The sequence below is a fragment of the Athene cunicularia genome (genome assembly GCF_003259725.1).
Source record: "Athene cunicularia isolate RWA chromosome 24 unlocalized genomic scaffold, athCun1 chr24_part1, whole genome shotgun sequence".
Taxonomy (NCBI): Eukaryota; Metazoa; Chordata; class Aves; order Strigiformes; family Strigidae; genus Athene; species Athene cunicularia.
In genome coordinates, this window is record NW_020799132.1 from 3,925,876 (window position 1) to 3,946,033 (window position 20,158).

Genomic DNA, 20,158 nt, shown 5'->3' on the forward strand with positions numbered 1-20,158 from the left:
GGGCATGGGCTGGGGCTGTGCCAAGCTCGGCCCCCGCAAAGCGGCGCCTACATTTCCCAGCGCCTAAGATGTCGGCCGCCGGCCACGTGATGCGGGCGGCGCGGTGCACGATGGGAGCGGTAGTCCCGGGCCGGGCGCTGGACCACGTGGTGGGGCCTTAGGCCGCGGCGGATAAAGCGGTGAACTGAATTAACCCATGAGCAGCTGCTGCTAAAACGTGGGTTAACTGGTAAACTAAACGTTTCAGTTCGAGTTTAATTTTACAGGTCAAATTTTATTTTTTTTTTTTCCCCAGACAAGATGTCGAAGGGACCAGCTGTCGGCATTGATCTTGGCACTACCTACTCCTGTGTTGGTGTATTCCAACACGGAAAGGTGGAAATCATCGCCAATGACCAGGGTAACCGGACCACGCCAAGCTACGTTGCCTTCACTGATACAGAGAGGCTGATTGGCGATGCTGCGAAGAACCAAGTTGCGATGAATCCAACCAATACTGTTTTTGGTAAGGCTGCAAGATTTGTATGCTTCATGGGGGTGGTAAATGTACCTTGGTTATAAGAATTGTTGACCAGTAGCAGGGTTAAAGCTTCCTCTTGGAAACTGAAATGTCTTAATTTGATTTTAGTCTGAATAATACAACCCTATTGCTAATAGGCTTTTATGTACTGGATAATTGTACCTTATAACTATAAACTTGCTTTGCTGCAGGGTATGTTAAGTGGCCTTGACTAAGTATCCCGTTCTAATTCCTAGGCTGCGTTGTGGTTTGTGGTACGGGAGCCATAGCGTTTGCTGTGGTGGCTGAGGTGATAGCGATGAGTTTGCATATCCAAGGGGTGATACTTCTGTAGGCAGGTGCCTGCAGCTGAGTCTTTGCGAGACAGTAATAACTGCAGATTAAGTATAGTGTACTAGGATTTTATGTATTTTCTAGGATGAGCTTCGTGGGTTTTGTGGTGCATTAACACATTTAATATGGCCAACTATTCTTTTCCAGATGCAAAACGGTTGATTGGGCGTAGGTTTGATGATTCTGTTGTCCAGTCTGATATGAAGCACTGGCCATTCACAGTGGTGAATGATGCTGGCAGACCAAAAGTCCAGGTGGAGTACAAAGGCGAGACAAAGAGTTTCTACCCAGAAGAAATCTCTTCCATGGTTTTAACCAAAATGAAGGAAATTGCAGAAGCATATCTTGGGAAGGTGAGGTTTAGGACTTGAGTGAAATGTAATGAATAATTCCACCTGTGTGTGTAGTTAACATACATAACTGACTGACTGTTTGCTTTTTTTGATAGACTGTTACTAATGCTGTAGTGACTGTACCGGCTTATTTCAACGACTCTCAGCGTCAGGCTACAAAAGATGCTGGAACCATTGCAGGGCTCAATGTACTGCGAATTATCAATGAGCCGACAGCAGCTGCGATAGCCTATGGTCTGGACAAAAAGGTATGCTGTGGAGTGATTACTGTCTCCAATGCCCAACTAGTAAGCCTGCTTCACTAGCAGTAAAAAATGAATTGCATTATGAAAACGGATGTCTTCTTCCAGGTTGGTGCCGAAAGGAATGTTCTTATCTTTGACCTTGGAGGCGGTACCTTTGATGTGTCAATTCTGACTATTGAAGATGGCATCTTTGAGGTGAAATCCACCGCAGGTGACACTCACTTGGGTGGAGAAGACTTTGACAACCGAATGGTCAACCACTTCATCGCTGAATTCAAGCGCAAGCACAAGAAAGACATCAGTGAGAACAAGAGAGCAGTTCGTCGCCTCCGCACGGCATGCGAGCGTGCAAAGCGTACTCTGTCGTCTAGCACGCAGGCCAGTATTGAAATTGATTCTCTCTATGAGGGTATTGACTTCTACACATCCATTACCAGAGCTCGCTTTGAAGAGCTGAACGCTGACCTGTTCCGTGGTACCCTGGATCCTGTGGAAAAGGCCCTGCGGGACGCCAAGCTCGACAAATCGCAGATCCATGACATTGTGCTGGTTGGTGGGTCTACTCGTATCCCAAAGATTCAGAAACTGCTGCAGGATTTCTTCAACGGCAAAGAGCTGAACAAGAGCATCAATCCTGATGAAGCTGTCGCTTATGGTGCAGGTAATGACAAAAATTCGCATCATCTGCATGCTAAAACCGTTGGGTGGTGGTCTTGGCCAACTTGGTGTACTATCTGAAGTCTCAGAGTGGTACTAGTGTAGGCCCTAGGTCTTCCATCTGAATTGAGTAAAGCTTTTCAAAACAGTAAGAAGCTTACTGTGACTTGCAATGATGAATCAGTTTCCAAAGCCATTCGTAGTTTCCACCAGAAGTCTACTGATGATGGCCAAAACCTTCCTTGGATGTCTGAGCGAGCCATGGGCTTAACTGTAGTGTGCAGTGTATCTGTTGTAGGGCTCTTCACGGTTTTGTTTTTTCCTTCTCTCAGCTGTTCAGGCCGCTATTCTGTCTGGAGACAAGTCTGAGAACGTACAGGATCTGCTGCTGTTGGATGTCACCCCTCTGTCTCTTGGTATTGAGACTGCTGGAGGCGTCATGACGGTCCTGATCAAACGCAATACCACCATCCCCACCAAGCAGACACAGACATTCACTACTTACTCGGACAACCAGCCTGGTGTGCTCATCCAGGTGAGCAAGCTGACAGTGCACTCGCATAATCTCAGGACTCTCAACACTTCTAGCAGTTGATACTTGAAGTAAACCTCAGGCCAGAGGTGTTGTGTTCTTGCAGCTAGCAAGGGATGCTAATGAACACCTGGTTGCTGTGATGAAAGTGTTTCCAAAGCCATTCGTAGTTTCCACCAGAAGTCGAAAGACTTGTGTTGGTCCAAGTACCTTCCTTGGATGTCTGAGCGACCGTGTCATTTCAGGATAATACCCCATTATAAAACTTAATAACATGTGGTCAAACTTAGAACTTAATTTGCTGGTTCTTGTTCCTAGGTATATGAAGGAGAACGTGCTATGACTAAGGACAACAACTTGCTGGGCAAGTTTGAGCTGACTGGAATTCCCCCTGCTCCCAGAGGTGTACCTCAGATTGAAGTAACCTTTGATATTGATGCCAATGGCATCCTGAATGTGTCTGCTGTGGATAAGAGCACTGGCAAGGAGAACAAGATCACAATCACAAATGACAAGGGTAAGGGTCATATTTTGGAGGGTGGGACACTGGTGAGCTGCTTAAGTTAGGCTTGTCAAACTACTTGTCTTTATCAAACCAGTTTACAACCATGAACTGCGTTTTCAGTGCAGTAATCCATGAGTTTATGAAGGCCTATGAGGTAGTTTAAGATGAGGACACCTGATGGATAGCTTACGGGTCTCTTTTACAACTTGGAAGTGTAGGACTTGTGTGGGAGGTTGTAACCTAATCCTCTGCTAAAAAACCCAGAAAACTGATGTGAATACTGCTGTGTTCTGCAGGCCGGCTGAGCAAGGAAGACATTGAGCGGATGGTTCAGGAAGCAGAGAAATACAAAGCAGAAGATGAGAAGCAGCGTGATAAAGTGTCTTCTAAGAACTCCTTGGAGTCTTATGCCTTCAACATGAAAGCTACTGTTGAAGATGAGAAGCTCCAGGGCAAGATCTCTGATGAGGACAAGCAGAAAATCCTGGACAAATGCAATGAAATCATCAACTGGTTGGACAAGAATCAGGTACGTCGCATTGGTTGGTCAGTGCTTAGTTCTAGTCTCGCTGAGCTACAAAAAAAGCTCGAGAGGATGGAGAAGTACTGGTTGCTGTGATGAAAGTGTTTCCAAAGCCATTCGTAGTTTCCACCAGAAGTCGAAAGACTCATGTTGGTCCAAGTACCTTCCTTGGATGTCTGAGCGACCACGGCTTGTGAGCGTAGAGCGCTCTGTTCCTCCTCCTTCAGGCTGCCTAGCTTGTGCAAGGGTGATCTTCTCAAACATTCAGTTGAGGTCCTGTTGCTCCAGGAGCAGTCCTAAATCAGTACATTAGTTTTGTTAGAGCTAGGCCAGGGAGGAGAACACTCTTGTTGTCTGTCCCAGTGTAGGTGTGACCTGGTGGGGCTGAAGTTGGGCTGACAATAAGCCCAGACACTTCAAATGCCTAAGCCAGGGAGCACAGCTTAACTTCTGAACTGTATCCACTGAGAGCAGCAGATAAGTGAGCTTTTGTCTTCCAGACGGCTGAGAAGGAGGAGTTTGAGCACCAGCAGAAGGAGCTGGAGAAGGTGTGCAACCCCATCATCACCAAGCTCTACCAGAGCGCAGGAGGAATGCCCGGTGGGATGCCTGGAGGATTCCCTGGTGGTGGAGCTCCTCCCTCTGGTGGAGCTTCTTCTGGACCAACCATCGAGGAGGTAGACTAAAGATGCTGGGAGATGCATTCCACTAGCAGTTAGTATTGGAGGACCCCCAGGTGGGGGTTAAATTGAAGGACCCAAACCTGTAGGCACATCTGGGTATATTTTGCCAGATTAAAACTCCATAACTGAGCTGCTGTAAAAATAAAAAGAAACAAAACAAAAAAATTTTCTGGGCATTTTAAATACTTGAACATGTGCACAGGAGGGGAGATGAATACCATTGCACTTTACAGTACTGTAAACAAGTGGAAATGCAATTCATGTCCTAAGGAATAAAAACTTATTTAATGGGCATCACACTGTTTCTGTCTTCACTTTTTTGTCCCCACTGACCAGTGTAAAACAAAAAAAAATATAAAGTGAAAATAATATAAAGTGAAAATAATGGTAAATATCTAAGAGGATTGCACAAGCTAGCTGAACATGACCTGGCCAGAAGGATTGAGGTTAAGCAGCTTCAAGTTTTTGTTAAACTATCGTTTCTGAAGACAGTAAGCCTTGTTCTGGGGGATGTGAGTGTTGCTCTTGGCAAAGCTCAGCCTGAGCTGCCTCTTTCAGTCCAAGATCATAACTGATCTCTTGGGCTGAAGAATTTTCAAGGTTTGTTTTTTGTTTTGTTTTGTTTTTTTAAAGAATTCTGGCCTAGAACTGTTTTTCTGCCTGGGTTTTTTGGCCCTTTCCTCCAACCCTATCCTCTTGCAAGGGCCAGCCTGATGGCTGTGAAGTGGGGGGAGAGCTGTGGGGGAAGGGAGAGGAGGGGGTAAGTGAGTGGCACAAGAGCCCCCACCCCAGAGAACACTGTCCCCCTGCCTCTGTTCAGTGAAAGCAAGTGTGCAGTAAAGAAGGGGTGTAACAGGCCTTGAGCCTTTTTGGAGAAGCTGCCCCTGACCCACGGCACTAAAGAACCTTTAGAGCAGAATGTAAAATGATAAAGTGTGCATAATTATCCTCTAGTCCTTGGAGCACTTACAGCTCAAGGACACCCCCCTATAATTTTTGCAGGGAGGTGGATTTTTATTTGGAGAATTCATTGCTGGCTGGGGGAGGTGGCTTTGAGTGGTAATTAGCAATGATTGTGGCTTAAATATAATTAGTATATGGTGTGTATATAAGGTCTTGTAGTGCTCCCAGAGAAGCTTGCGGGGGTGACAATTTCCATGAAGTCCATAAAAATCCTGGTCGGTTAGAAGGGATGTGGGATGATTTGTGTGACCGCTTCAGGGCTGCCAAGTTAAAGCCTGTTGTTGGGGGCATTGTCCAAAGGTCTCTTAAACAGGTGCGGGGTGTTGCCCCCCTCTCTGGGAAGCCTGTTGCGGTGCCGGAGCACCCTCTCAGCAGTTAAATGCTTCCCCGTGCCCGGGCTGACCCCCCCGGGGGCAGCGCACCCTCACCGGGGCTGCCCTCGCCTCTTCCCTCTGGGTAATGGGTGAGGAGGGGGCCCTGGGCTGTGACCCCCACCCAGATACCTCAGGGCACCACGAACCTGCTGGAAAACTCCAGGAGGGCAGTAGGAGGGACAGCATCAAAAAACTTTAAAAAAGCAGAATTGCCTCATCTACCACCTTCCCCTCTTGGCGTGGTTGGAGCCTGCCGGCAGCTCCCTCACCCCTGCCGTGCGACCAGGCCAGGAATTGGAAGGAAAGGAAGAGAAAACTCGTGGGTTGAGATAAAGCTGGTGTTGGCAGGTAAAGGAAAGCTGCCTGACTCGGCGAAAAACTTCATTCGCCGTGTCCCGCCGGCGGGCAGGTGCTCGGCCGCCTCCGGGAAAGCCGGGCTCTGTCACCGGTCATTGCGGTTTGGGGGGACGAGCGGCCATGGCTCTGTGTGTGCCCTGTGTCCCCCGGCTGTTACTGCAGAGCACGACACCGTGCGGGCTGGGCTATCGGGTCAGCTGCGGGCCTGGCTGTGCCCCCTCCAGCCCCTCGTGCACCCCCATCCTGCTCAGCAAGCGCCCCCCGACTTACCGACCCCCAAACAGCCCCACACCCCTTTCAGCCGGGCACCAGCGCTGCCGGCGTTTGGCCACCAGATGACAGCACTTGACCGCAGAATGGCAGAGAAGCAGGGTTGGGTTTTGGGGGTTTTGTTGTTTGTTTTTTTTGTTGTTTGCCCTCCCCTGCCGGTTTTGAATTAAATTCTCCAAAAACGTTTATGCCCTTTAAAACCATCCCTAACATCATCTCCCATTAATAGCGTTAATGCCTTTATTACCGTAGGGGACACTAAACGGAAATTTTTATTTTTTTTTTGGGGGGGGGGAAGTGGTACTCTAGAAACAGGAGGTTAAGCCAGCACAGTGTTTGCAGGAGGGCATCCCTGGGGGGTGTCGGGGTGAGGTTTCGTGGGGTGAACTGTGAACAAGCCCGAGGGTCGGGCCGTGGGGGGGGATGCAGGACCCAGACTGTGAGGGGGCTCCAGTCACACCGGCACTTGCACAAGGGCGTAGGCAGTTTTGGTGAAGTAAATGAATGAAAGTGCTAAAACTTTGTCAGTTTTTACATTCACGACCACAAAGAAGCCTGAAGATTTGTGTGCAGCACAGGGGGACTGGTTTTAGGTGAATGCATGGCCGCTTTGAGAAGTTCTTGCATTCAAGCTCTATTTCTTTAAAAACTCAAATTCGATTATTTTTTTTTGTTGTTGTTGTTAAAAAATTTAACTTGAAGAGATTTCTTTCCCTTGTTACGAGCGTTTCTCAATGAGCCGCAGAGGTTAATAGGCTGGAACCCCCCACAGCTGTACCTAGAGAAGCTGATGTCAAGGACAGGCACCTGCGTAGCCGTCGTGTTTCTCTGCTGTGTGCTGGTAATGCAACAACAGAGGCGAAGAAGCAAAGGCAGGTAACAGCTCCGCAATTTTAATTTGTGCATCTTTTGTGGATATTGTTTTCTTCCAAAGTGGGAGGGTTACACAGCTTTATTTTCTTCACCGATGAGTAAGAGCTGGCTCTGGGAGGGGCAAACAGAAGCAGCGATGCTGCCTCCGACAGGCACAGCGGGGCTCTGCAGGAGGCACACTCCCCGTTCAGGTTCCCAGCTTTCTGAACTAGGGAGTCTTGCAGCCAAGCAGCCACTGAAATGTCTTTATTTTGGGCCACTCAGCCCCCATACCCTGTGATGCAACTTTGTCTTGTAAGATCTGCCCCGTTATTCTCCTCCTCTAAGGGCTGTGAAAGAGCTGGCCCTATGAATTCCCTCCTTTGGTTACTGCCTTACTGGAAAGGGCAAAGTTAATTTACAGTTTATTTAGCGGGCCTCATCTCCCTCCTCAAAGTCTCATTTGGGTTGCCAATCCTGAAGGTGCGTTAGTAACAGTAAAGACCCTTCGTTTTGAGTTTAGCCTTGCAGCTTCCCGCTGGAGCCTCGGTGGTGAGCAGAGGACCTTTTCCAAGTCTCTCTGCTTGGTATTGAAATGCTGAGGGAATAATTCTGCATTGGCTTCATACTGAAGTGCAGGGGAGTCTGAAATGCTCGTGTCCAGGGACAGCCTCTCCCTGCAGCTACTCAAATGCTTCAGAGACTAAAGAGCAGTGAAGCCCAGCTCAGCTGAAGTCTGTCAGTGACCGGTGTCGCCCGTCGTAAAGGGAAGCATGAAAGCTGTCTCAGTAAATAGGCTTCAGGGAGGGTTTTTACCTGATATTTCACTCGAAGAGGCTGAATTAGGTTCTGCTGAGGAAGGAACCCTTGATTCCCTTGCAGGTGACAAACATGCTGTGTAGCCTGTTCAGAAGGCGGAAATTAGCTTAAGGGTCTGTTTTACAAGCTCAGGAGTCTGTTTGGACATGGCTGACTGCTTTCTGGGTGTCTTAACCAAGGTGAATGAAATCTTTTTTTGCTTTTCAAAGTGTTTTGGCATCTGTTTTCTGAGATAAAGAGTGTTACAGCTGTTTGGTAGCAGACACAAGGAATATATTACTGGCTTGCCCCCTCTAAATGCTCCTGCTGCAGGGTATTACCAAATTTCTCTGTGTTTGTGCATAACAGAGAGAGACACTGCTTTTCTTTCTTTTTTTTTTTTTTTTTTTTTTTTGTATAATACTGGGATAAAGATATGCAGCTTAAATTTGGCCTTGAAGGAGATTCCTGCTGTCCCGTGACCCAGCTGGGGGAGAGCCTCATTCTTGCTAACCAGTGGGAAGCCAAAGCTGGGGCAGAGTCAGGCTGACTTTCCAAGCAGCCCTGTCAGCCCTGTTCAAGCACCTAATTCAGTTTCTTCAAAAACCACAGCCTAAGGGTTACACAGGGAGTCCAGGAGCAGAGGTAAGAAAGCAGCTTTGGGTTCCTTAAACAGCTTTATTATAAAACATTAAGTACTCTGCTACGCAGGGAGGGGAACCTGTGTGTGCTCTGGGAGTCCGATTCAGTTTATTTCCTGCACATGCTGCAAAATGCAAGAAGGGGAGCTTTGAAGAAGCTTTCACAGTTTCTTGAAGAAAGCATTATTGAATGACAGTTTATTGGGGTTAAACGCTCATGTTTTGCAGGTTTATAATCCGCAGTGGCCTTAAGGATAATTAACCAAGCTGTGCCTGACTTTCCTGTGTTGGGAGGAGAGGGAACTCCCTAACCCCCAACAACTGCAAAAGTGTTGTTAACTCTTTCAAACAACCCTTAGGAACCCCCACACACAAAAAAAGAGAAATAGTGAGAGCTGGGAGTTCAGTCGTGGGTGGCAACGGCTGGTTGTAAGGAAAGACACGAATCAAAGCTGCGATTTGAAATTGCTGTTATGGACGGATTTGATGGAAAGACAAAAAGCAACTAAACCAGGAGACCAAGCAGCTCGCTCGCGGCTCAGCCTCTGTATTTGTCTCCTCTCTCTGGTCAAGTGTCTGTTTTTTCATCACGCGATTGACTCCGTAGCTGTTTTGTTCAGGCTGAAAGACGGGAGCGCTTGCTGGAGGAGGTGGTCAATGCCGAGGTCCTGGGGCCTTGAAAAGGCAGGGATTAACAGGTTTGCTGCCTGTGAGCCCTGCGCCCGAGTCAGCGCTGAATAAAGGCTTTTGCTGGCAGCCAGACTGCAAAGCCGGGGTGCTCAGCCCCTTTGGGGTGCCTGCCCAGGAAGCAGGATGAGGCCCCTGGGTGTGCGAGTGGCCAGGACTCGGCCACCCGGGGGACACGGCACTCGGGGTGCAGGACCAGTCACTCAGGTGGGAACCCCCAGCTCCTACGGCTGCGTTGTCCACGCTCCCCACGCAGAGTATCTGTGGGCGAGCTCACGGGGTCCCCCAATTCCTGCTCTCACTGTGCGTTGTGAGGGTCAGCCTGGGCTGCTGTGCCACTGCCTGACCCCTCATCCTCACGCTGGTCCATGCCGTCGGTTTTCAAGGCCTTTCTCAGTGGCGCTAAAGGACAGTACAACCTGTGGGACGCGAAGGCGTACATATTGTGGGACGGTTTATGAGTTTTGACAGAAAATAAAGCAATCCTCTAGGCATACCCACCTGTGTCTCGTGTTATGGGGGATTCTTTGACATTTAAAAGCAGCGACGGAGCGCCTAAGCCTGGTATCTGGGAGCAAGGCACAGACAGTCACCTGAGATCTAATCTCTGCCCCATCCCTGGATTTATTAACAACACTGCCTTTAGTTAGCAGACAAATGGGTGCTCAGCAGCCCTCTGCTCAGCCCTCCTTCTCCCCTCATGCTTTTTCTGCTCTTCTTCCGCTATCCCACATCACCATCCCCTTTTCCGTCGATTTTCCAACAATGCCTAATTCTATTATTCGGAACAATTTCCCACTGGGCGGTAGTTTATTTCTGTCATCAAATCTCTGATGAAATCTTTAGACATGAAATATTTAGCCCGATAGCAACAAATCGCACATAGTGTTAACGTGTCACAAGCTGCCTGGAGACAGCATTAGGCTGTAATTTGAAAGCGAGTGAAGTGATAATGCCATGCGCACTGCTTTTGTGAGCGTGCATTAATGCATCTTTTGCCAGGGCTGGTCATTGACAGCAAATCGACTCCCACTAATAGTATGTGGGAAGGTGGCAAAATTGGGGGTGATGCAGAAAATAAAGCGTATTGACCAGCCAACTGCAGCGCCTCAGTAGCCTTTAATCTATTATTGCCCTTGATGGGGATGTTTTAATGCAACTTTACTGTCAATCGCATTTATAGTCGCACGCTCTGCCTGCTGGGGAGCGCTGTGAAAATGGCAGAACTTGGATCATGCTGTTGCTTAGAGCTCATAGTTATTGATTGTGGCCAGGCTCAGGAGTCTGGGTTATAATTATTTCATTAAACCATTTAATGGTTATCAAATATGAACCCTTCTAACATTCCATTTAGGAAATGCAGCAAGCTTGAAGTTTTATTGTTAATCCATGTTGATCTTATTTTTCTTAAATCGTCCGATGTTCCCAAGTAGTCGCTGCTCCCCAGCCCAAGGCGCTCTGTGCATTGATCCCAGGAGAGCTGCTCTCGGCATCGCCAGCCTCTCGCGTGGCACGCGGAGATGGGGTGATGTGTGCCTGAGCCTGCCATACCAGACCAGCCCAAATAATAACTGGGTGCCCTGGTGCCCTCTCTGACCTGTTTTTGCCACGGTGGAGTCACTCCCAGACTGCCGTGGTGGAGAAGACACTCAGTCTCTTCCCTTACAGAAGATATTTTGTGCCTCAGTTTCCCATTTGGCATTTCCCATTTGGAGTTGCTCTTTTTCTTTTTTTTTTTTTTTCCTCACTCATTTGGGGTTTAGGGATGAGAAGGGATGACCAAAATCCTCCCCTATTCAAAGACAGGCTGTTCATGCCTGTAAAAGAGGGAGGAAATTCCCCTTCCAAAGTGTTCTTGATTTTTTTTTTTTTTTTTTAATGAGAATGAAAACAATTATGTTGTTTTTCTTCCTATAACCAGAGTCTGACTGCATCCCACTTGGTCCCAAATGTTTGAGGCAGCCTTAAAAGCGTGGTAGGCAAAACACAGTCTGTTGTTCATCTCTGAGAATTTGCCTCTTTTCCCCGGGTGTGTTATCCTCGACACGCAGCTGGGAGCACCTCGTACTGGTGTGACGGGATTGCGCTGGGGCATGGCAGAAACGAGGTGATTTGGGGGGGCTGCTCTTGGTTCCTGAACCTCTAGAGGTGCAAGAGCTATTCCTGGCGCTGTCAGGCACTGACACTGTGGGCTTTGGGGTTGTTTATTTTCTCTTAAATTGGACCAAGTCCTCCGAATTCCTCCTCATTTCACTTTTCTTCCTTGTGAGTGGCAGATGGAACGCAGGTTTAATTCCTGTAACTGAAAAGCCCCAGAGGAACTGTAGAAATCCCAGGGACTCTCATCGGCTGCCCTGGGGCACCCTCCTGCCCTCTCTCACACCCCAGCACCTTTCAAAAGTCGCACAAACCTCACGGTTAAAGCGTGGAAAAACTGGATGAACCCAGGTCTAGGGGGATAGGGAGGCTCGGAGGAAGTATCTCAGTATGCATTTGTATTCCGGATCCACTGGAAGCCTGTATTCGTTGGCAACTTTTCATTAAAACCCTGGATGCTCTGGAAAAGCTGTATCTTAATTTGAACAAACTGATTCCTTTTTCCTGTGGGCAGGTGATACAGTTTCTGCAGAGTCCTTTATCAGTATTCTGTGCTGCCTTCTGGCAGCTGCTCATTTTATGTTGCTTCAACCTATGCTGACCTCATTTTCTATCACAGAGCAGTGAAGGATTTGGTAAAAATTAGTTACATTAGTAGCTCCCGATACAGCCAGTTTATTTGTGATATGACAAATATTTCAGCCATTAGGATCTTTCCATCTCTTAGCAGCTTAAATGCACTCACTTATATTCCAAATCACTGCTTAATTTAAAAGCCTATTTGCCTAGATTGTTGCAGGCATGAAAAAAAATGCAGAACACTTACCCTTTCAAATAGGCCTGTAGCACAGCCGGAGTTGTGCCTGTGATTGGATCTCCCACTCCATAACTTTACACTCGGCGAAGCCACAGACTAATCACTTAGTGCGCGGCAGAAGCACATCAATTCCACGGAGGAAGGGCGGGCGCGACGCCGGGGATGCGGAGGCTGGATTGCTGCCTTCTCCCCCTCCCTGCACTCCCTGCCTCAGTTTCCCCCACCTGCCCTGCTTGGGATTTGGTGGCTTTTTGGAGCCGCCCAGTCACCCACCAGTTTGGGAATTGTGTGTGTGTGTGTAAGGGCGAGAGGCGCTGCAGGGTTGGGAAGGGCAGGGAGGGTGCAAAGTCACCCCCGACCGTCGGACAAGCAGGCAGCAGAGAGGTGCTGGTTTGATACCTGGGGGGGGGGTCATGTTTCCTGTGACCCAAACGCTTCTGTAAAGCAAATAAACTCATGGCAATGCCTCACGTCTTCAACCTTGCTGGCCCCTTTTTCTTAATCCTGGGAAGGAGGGAAGGGTGTAACCGCAGGGAAGATGCTGGGATGCCCCATCCCCGCTGCTGTGCCTCCTTGAACTCCTCCCAACATTCAGCCAGGCTGTTTTTCCAGGCTTTTTTTTTTTTTTTTTTTTTTTTTTTTTTTTTTTTTTTTTTTTCCCACACCCAGGAGGCCTGAATGCTCCTTTTTAGAGACTTGCATGGTTTTATTTGTTCGAGATAACGCTGGGATGTAACTCCAGGGTTGCTTTAAGCAACTCACACTGTTGCAAAGATGACAGTAAAATCCCAGGAGCTGCTGACTCCTGCTGCATGAAGGTGGCCAGGTCCAGGTCCTTACCTGGGGACCACGTTATCCCTCTCCCTGGTTTTCCCCAGCCTCCTCCCAGATAGGTAGCTGGTGTTTCTGGATCACATCTTGCAGCTTGGCAGGGCAGGTAGCGCTAGGTTTGATGGAGTGCGGAGCAATGGGAAGCAAAAGAATTCACCAGCTCTTAAAAAGCAATTGCTCAAAGTGTCATTTGCTTTTGAGGGAAGGTTTGGGTTTTTTGTTGGTTTTTTTTTGCTCATGGCGTTAGTCCCTTGGGCTTGCAGGCACTGCCTGCTGCTGATAATTCTGCAGAGCATCCTTTATGGTGGTGAGGAAGTAAGAAAAGGAATTTAAAAGTAAAATGCTGCTCACACACAATTACTGCTTTTGATTGTGTCAACTGGGATGCTCGACATCTTCTCTAAAGGTAAATTATCTCTGTAAATGTATGCTGGTTTATAGTAGGCTATGGCAGAGGATTCTAACTGAAAATAATTATCCTGAGGTACTCAGTCTTGATAAATTCTCTTGCACCTTTCACAATTAAGGAATTACGGTGGAGGCATATTTAATTGCTAGGAAAAGCCTTGCAAAGCCAGAGGAAACTGTAATTCTTGCTTAGTTTCACTATTCAACTTGCAAGACTCTAGGAGTTCAGATGCTGATGGAAGTGTATCGATTTTCCCCTATATTGAATGCTTCCAAAAAAAAAACCTCAACAAAAAAACCCCAACCCGCCTCCCGTGATGCAAGTCCCATGGTTCCAATTAAAATCACCTGTTAACTTAAAAAGGTCTCTTTTTAAAAAGGGTTTAAAAGATTTTCATTTAATTGATTCAATGTAAAATGCCCTTTACAATTACCACTATAAACTACTTGTTTCCCACTGAGTAAGACCCAATTTGAGATGTTTATCAAGACTTTGCACTCTTCCCACTCTTCATACTGAGTTCTTAAATTCCTTATTGACAGCTTGCATCTGTCAGCAATGGATATTTTTAGTTTGTTGCAAGAAAGCTTTTAAAAGGTTGTAATGGCTTGATTTTTGTCTCTGTGGTCTGAAGCAATAAATCAGCTCTGAATGGCCTCGTAAGTGTGGGCAGTGCTGGGTGCCCATTATTTCAGAACTGTAAAATGACATGATTTAACAAATTTCTTCTATCCTTCCTCTGGGTCTTTCCATAAAGGCAGTGTTGTTTAGTGCAAAGATCACACCCCTCATATTCACTTTTTTTGTGTGTGTGTGTGTCTTACAATAAACTCTTCACAGCTAATAAACATGGGGGCACTGATTGCTTTCTGCTGAAGTCTCTGCGGCTTTGATTGTGGGGTTTATCTAGAACTCTGCCCTCAAAAGACTGACCCCCTCCACCCCCAGTTTAATTGAGACGAGTGCGCTTTTATTAGAAGACAACAATTTGTTGTTTGATCACGTCTGCTATCTCACTGTGCATAAAGACCACGGACGCTTTATTTTTTTCAGCTGATTAAGGCGAGACAGGCAGAACAGCTTTGGGTTTGCAGCGCAGCGGCCCCTCGGTGTGTTTTACCTCCCAAAGTCTGTCAGGGAAAGGGTTGATCCATCCAGAAAGCCACTCACATTTTGTGCTGGCGAGCTGGATGGGTTTCCAGGCAGTCACCCCACCCTGCCCCGTACTCTGAGAAGGGCACCCAGACCCCAAAGCGCATCCCTTAACCCAAGGCAGAAAGGCCACAGAAAATATCCGACCACCCAGGGAGGAAAAGCAACTGATGGAGGGGAGAGAGAAAAGGAGAAAAAAAGGATTGGGAAATCAAAGCCCACCTTGTTGGGTGTTTTGAGGAAGCCAGGGAGTTTTGGTGATTTTTAATCTGGGAGCCTTTATCTGGGAACAGGTGGTTTTCCCCTTGGGTTGGTGACTTGGAGCGCCCAGAGAAATCGAGTCATTCCTGTAACCACCGGGCTCTGGGCTTGTGAAATACCAACATTTTAGCAGCAAAAAAAAAAAAAAAAGCCTACTTTGCAGTTTTACACCACGGGACGCTTTGAGCCCTCAGGTTTCTTGCAGAGCCAGGCACCAGGGAAGGGTTTTTCTGCAGAGCTGAGCGTATACATCCCGCTCAGCTGTGCTGCAGGCAGCTGGGTTTTTCCTCAGAAAAACCAGCAGCTCCTCTGGGCTTGCGAGTTCTTGGGGCACCAGAAGGAAAGGGATTTTTCTCCCTCGCAGTCAGCACGGTTTGAATTTAGCAAATACCAGTCCTGCTTCTGAGAGGTGTTTTAAACTCAGCTTTCCCACCGTTAAGCCGAGCCTGCAAAGCTGCTGTTTCTCAGCCCCAGGGGTGCAGGGGGCACCCAGAAGCATCTGCCCCTGGCTCCACAAGGTGTAGCCAGGGAGAGAGAGGCTTTTTCCCCTCTAAATCCATTTGTGTCTCCATTAAAGCTCGGCCGAAGGAAAACGCTTCCATGCAACAACTGTGAGCACTTGCAACTCGCACAACTTTCCACGTAACAGCCCGGCAGGTTAAGTACAACCACATCTCCCCTCCTCAAAATGCGGGCTGGCATTTCATGCCGTTGGCTCTGGGAGGCTTTCACCCTTTCCCCAACATTTTTGGGGGTGTTTGAATCTAGCTTTTCCACCCAAATATTATTCTGGGTTAGCGTGTGGATGTGAGGGGCTCATTTTCTTTTTATTACCCTCTTACAGAAAAAAAAAAAAAATTAAAAAAAATCTGAAATAAGACGTTGTCAGCTCCAGGGAGCTGCAAGTTAGACCCACAGCAGTGCCTGATGGTGCTGTAAGGCATGAGGAGATTAAAACCAGGGTAAAAGTTAGAAAAACTGGAACTAGCCCTGCTCTGAACTGTCAGCCCTCGTCCAGCAACACACCGTAAGCACCTTCTGAATCCTCTGAGGGTGGGAGTGAGCTCAGTGCGCCCACCTTCCCTGCTCCGTCCTGCACGTTCCCAGCCCAAGGACGAAGGCAAGTCCTTGCTGTGCACATCAGGAGCAAGGAGAGACCTGCCGGCTGCTGCACAGCGTGGGGCATCCCGGGCAGCTGTAAGCACCACATTTTTCCTTCCCTCTGGGCAGGCTGTGCCTTCTGAGGCTCAGCCGGCTGTGGGTGAGTGGGGGCTCACCCTTGCTGTGGGTGACTGCGGGGCCGGGGGGGTGCCAGGCTCTGAAGATATCGAAAAGTGGGTCAAAGCAGGAATGTTGTGCAGGTGGCAACTCAACCCCCTGAAACGCTGGCCTGTCTCCTTCCTACAAGCAGGGAAACTGAGGCACAAGGTGATTTTTTTTTTTTTTTTTTTTTTTACCCCTAAATGCAAGAAGTGACTTGCTAAGGCTCTGAGAGCGGGTCAGCCAGAAGCCCAGGCATCGAGCTGAGATCAAATTCTGCCTCCTCTCTCTCCTCCAAAAAGCCCACATTTGTTCTGCTCAAAGGTAATGCCATAATTTCGCTTTAATACAATACACCTAGAGTCACCTAGCCTGCTAAAACGCAGCCCGGCTCTCTCACCTAGGTCCGCTGCTAATAAGAAAGCCTCATAAATTACCCCAATTACAGTTTCACAAGCAGAGAGTTTGTTTCCACACTTTCAATGAAAACTCTAGCTGGACCAGGGCAGAGAAGATGCTGGCTTACGGCCCCCGATGCAGACGTGCTAATTACAAACCACAACAGGTTAAAGTGTCCAGCACAAAGGTGATAAATATGGGTGTAATTATGGGGTTTTGTAGGAGCTTAATTAGGATAGCTGTAATTAGCCTATTTTTTCCAATCTTCGTTTAGCAGCTAACAAAATCAAATGGAAAATATTTTAATTTAAAAGGCCTTCTCCGCTTAGGGTTACTAGAAGAGACTTAATTACTCATTGATAACTATGAGGTGGAGAAATCACTTCTTTTGTCCCAGTAGTAATAAAAAGCAAGGCTATTAGCCAAAAAATAATACCCAGCTGGTTTAACCCTGGAATTTGTTTCAGTCCACATGAAAAATGGGGAGCTCTCACCTCCGGTTTAGTGAGGCTCAACTTGCAAACCAGCATCTAAACCTCCAGAGGAAGGTCTCTTTTTTCTGGGCTTGGGGCGGGGGGTGCTGAGCACCACTGAGGAGAGAATGGGGTCCTGGTGCACCCCAGTTTTCCTGCCCAGCAGGTCCCTCCATCTGCTCGGTGGTCAGAGGCTGCTTCAGGGAGACCCGAGAGGGTTTCAGCTCCAGAGCTCGGAGCTGAGCTTCTCTCTCCCGAGCAGCCTTAAAAAGGGAAAAGGGAGAAAATTGGCAGGTTTTAAGAGGTAGGATCCTAGATGTGAGTTTACCAGTGAATGGCCATGGAGAGGAGTAGGTTTTAATTCAGCTGCCCAGGGTCTAATTAAGTCCTTTTCCTGTTTGTATTTGAAAGATTTGTGCCATCAGAGCCTCCTCAAAGCTCCGAAAGTGCCTTGGTGCAAGTGGCAGGTGGGTGTGCTGATGACGGCGTGACAAGCCCTCTTGTGTGGGACCGCCGGCCTCTGGGCAAGGGAAAACTGCAGAGATGCTCAGTTTCCTCAAGGTTAAATAAAATAACCCATTCCCCGATCCCTGCTGGTCTTGTGAGAACAGGGCACAACTCGCATTCAGCATATCAGGGTTTTGGGGCATCGCTTTTGAAGAAACCCCTCCTGCTGCCATCCCTGTGGATTAGGTTGCTCATTTGCTGGGCTTGAAAACATTTTCCCGTTCGCAAGCTAAACAGATGAGACTCTAAGATTCCTCTCTTTCTTGTTCATTTAGGGGTGAAAAATTGCCAGCAAGAATTCAATTAGCATCATATCTGCTTAGCCTGGACTGCACTGAAGGCCTTCCTATAGCCATACTTTCAGTGCATCGTCTTCACAATAGCAGCATCTGCTTTATTATGAGTTGCCTAATTGATTCTGACATGCCCAGTTATTATATGTTAACAATGTCCTCCAGGGTGAATAGTTAGAGGGGAAGGGAGGGGGAATCACAAAGCTGTTTTTCTTCTCTTTCTTGGACCTCCTTTCAGGATTAAAAGCTGTGGCACTGCCTTAGTCACAGAAAGGTCCCTAACTTCTGGACCTAACTTGCTTGGAAATGCTGGTGGTGAATTTTCCTCTGGCAGTTTGTTTTTGCTTCCCCCCCTCCATTTGAAAATGCACGTTCAACACTGTCAGGAAGATTTCTGAATTGTGTGGAATGGACTGATGTGTTATATAAAAATGAAAGTTGCCTTTTTCGTTTTTCTTGATGGTGTATGAGACAGTCTTGGCCAGGCTGGCAGCAAAGGGCAGCATCACTAGCTCAGCAGGTACAGTGAGAAAACCTGGACATCTTCTGAAGCTCACAAACCTCTTCTCGAAGAGCTCCACGCAGAATTCAAAGCCATCACTGCTCTGGTGGGGATACGAGGTCAGCAGTAACATACTGCTATTCTGTGAGAGCTGTAAAAATATCCTGACTTTTCCTCTTGAGAAAATAGGAGGGTGTTGCTGCAGGCTGAGGAATGAAACTTCTGGTTAGGCGGAGCATCTTAAAATCATGGTGGCTGTGGGAGCTGGACTCGGAGAAGAGTTGAGCAGCCAGGCTGTCGGACCTGTCCCTTTCCAGGTGGGATGCACAGGGCCTGTCTGGGGACGACCAGGGGGATGACATGGGGAGCTCTTTTGCTGGCTGCCAGTGCTGCTTAGTACAAAGCCATCTGCAGGCTGGACTATTATTTGGGCAGTGTTATTATCCCAGTCTTTGCCAGTGTTATAGCCTGGCTTGATTTAGACCCAGAGTTGCATTTCTGTCTTCATTTCTTGTTCTTGGTGGCGTCTGTGGCTCTGAGAGCTTGTGTTGGGCTCGCCTGGGGGATCAGGTACAGCCGCATTGCCCGTTGCCGTTTCAGGCCACGTCTGTCCATGCTCTGTCTTTATTTCACATAGGTGAAAAGCTCACTCTAGAGGCAACACGTGGCACCCTTCTTATTTGCGCTGCTGCAGAAGAGAAAGAAATCTTCCTGCACCTCATGACCCCTCCCGGTAGCTACTTCTCCTGCATGATGCCTCTGTACTTCGTAAGCATCACCCAGGAAAAACCACAGCGTCAGATTAGGGAAGGACTCACCACGCTGCAACGGCAAAATGGATGTTCTGGGAAACATAATGTGTGTTTCTAACGGAAGCTGGTTCTTCATGGAAGTCCTGTCCTTACTGATTTATCTCCATATCCCCTATCCCCCATCGCAGCCTCACTCCTCTCCCATGTCCATCATGACCCTGCAACACCTCCTGGTCAGGGGAACCTGATGCCCTAGGAAAGAGATTAAAACAGCAGGGCCCAGTGTGGGTCCAGCCGGGTTCTGTCTCCTCTGTTTTCTTCCATGCCCCCACACATGACACACAAAGGTTCATATGAGCCTTTGTCATTTGGCTAGGAGAAGGAACAGAGGCTCCGGAGTCTCTCTAAATGCCTTAGATGTCTTTTGTAGATCTTTCGCTGTGGTTTTCAGGCAACACCTATTATTTTGTGTCAAATCTCCTGCAGTTAGTAACCATCAAAAAGTGTTAAATCGTGATGTTGAAAAGTACAGAGCACCCATGGTCTATGTACGTGTGTGTCATTGTATGGAAGTGAGCACGGAGTCACCAAGGTGAGCCGCTCTAAGTCCCGCTCGAAGGATGGAGAGCTCTGACTCCAGTGGAGAACCCAGACCAAAGAGGCTTGTGCAGGGTCACTTTGCTCCGAAGTCTACACCAGAAATGATAATGATGCCCAAGCTTTGTGAAACTGCCTTGCTTGAGCACCTCCACCCTCCGTGTCCCCTGGGGATGTGACAACTGTCCACCCTCACGGCCCAAGGCCGGGTGGGACAATGACAATGAGCTGTCACCAGCCTCTTCAGCCACCTCACCGGGAGGGGGGATCCATTACAGGCTTCTTTTAACGGGGGCTAACTCTCCCCTGCGGCTTAAGGTGAAACGAAAAAAGAATGGAAATGGGCTTCAGTGCAGCCCTGCAAGGTGTGGTAGAGGTGCCAAGGTGGGGGAGTCTTGGGGGTTTTTTCTCCCTTGAGCTGGAGTCCGCTGCTCGTTACAGGCAGCGCCAAGTGATGCTGCGTATTGACCGGGCTGTTCACCGAGCTGCCACGGGAAGCGTCTTCAATTTTGTCA

At 48.1% G+C, this 20,158-nt stretch overlaps 1 protein-coding gene and 3 non-coding genes across 4 annotated transcripts; all 4 read left to right on the plus strand.

The window, feature by feature from the left end:
* Positions 1 to 261: 261 nt before the first annotated feature.
* HSPA8 (heat shock protein family A (Hsp70) member 8) lies at positions 262 to 4,648 on the plus strand. The gene is made up of 8 exons (XM_026863788.1): positions 262 to 505; positions 1,001 to 1,206; positions 1,302 to 1,454; positions 1,557 to 2,112; positions 2,441 to 2,643; positions 2,959 to 3,157; positions 3,442 to 3,674; positions 4,169 to 4,648. The coding sequence occupies exons 1-8, from the start codon at positions 301 to 303 to the stop codon at positions 4,352 to 4,354; spliced, it is 1,941 nt and encodes a 646-aa protein (XP_026719589.1). The 5' UTR covers positions 262 to 300; the 3' UTR covers positions 4,355 to 4,648.
* Positions 2,276 to 2,366, plus strand: LOC113488573. Its single transcript, XR_003399956.1, has one exon. It is a non-coding gene; the product is annotated as a small nucleolar RNA SNORD14 (small nucleolar RNA).
* Positions 2,775 to 2,871, plus strand: LOC113488576. The gene has a single exon (XR_003399958.1). It is a non-coding gene; the product is annotated as a small nucleolar RNA SNORD14 (small nucleolar RNA).
* On the plus strand, positions 3,756 to 3,852 carry LOC113488575. The gene has a single exon (XR_003399957.1). It is a non-coding gene; the product is annotated as a small nucleolar RNA SNORD14 (small nucleolar RNA).
* Positions 4,649 to 20,158: the final 15,510 nt, after the last annotated feature.

Excerpts from the sequence above, each read along its gene's own strand:
- HSPA8 (XM_026863788.1), top strand. The coding sequence starts at position 301 with ATGTCGAAGGGACCAGCTGTCGGCATTGATCTTGGCACTACCTACTCC. Across the intron at positions 506-1,000 it reads TCCAACCAATACTGTTTTTG|ATGCAAAACGGTTGATTGGG; the intron begins GTAAGGCTGCAA and ends ATTCTTTTCCAG. Across the intron at positions 3,158-3,441 it reads CACAATCACAAATGACAAGG|GCCGGCTGAGCAAGGAAGAC; the intron begins GTAAGGGTCATA and ends TGTGTTCTGCAG.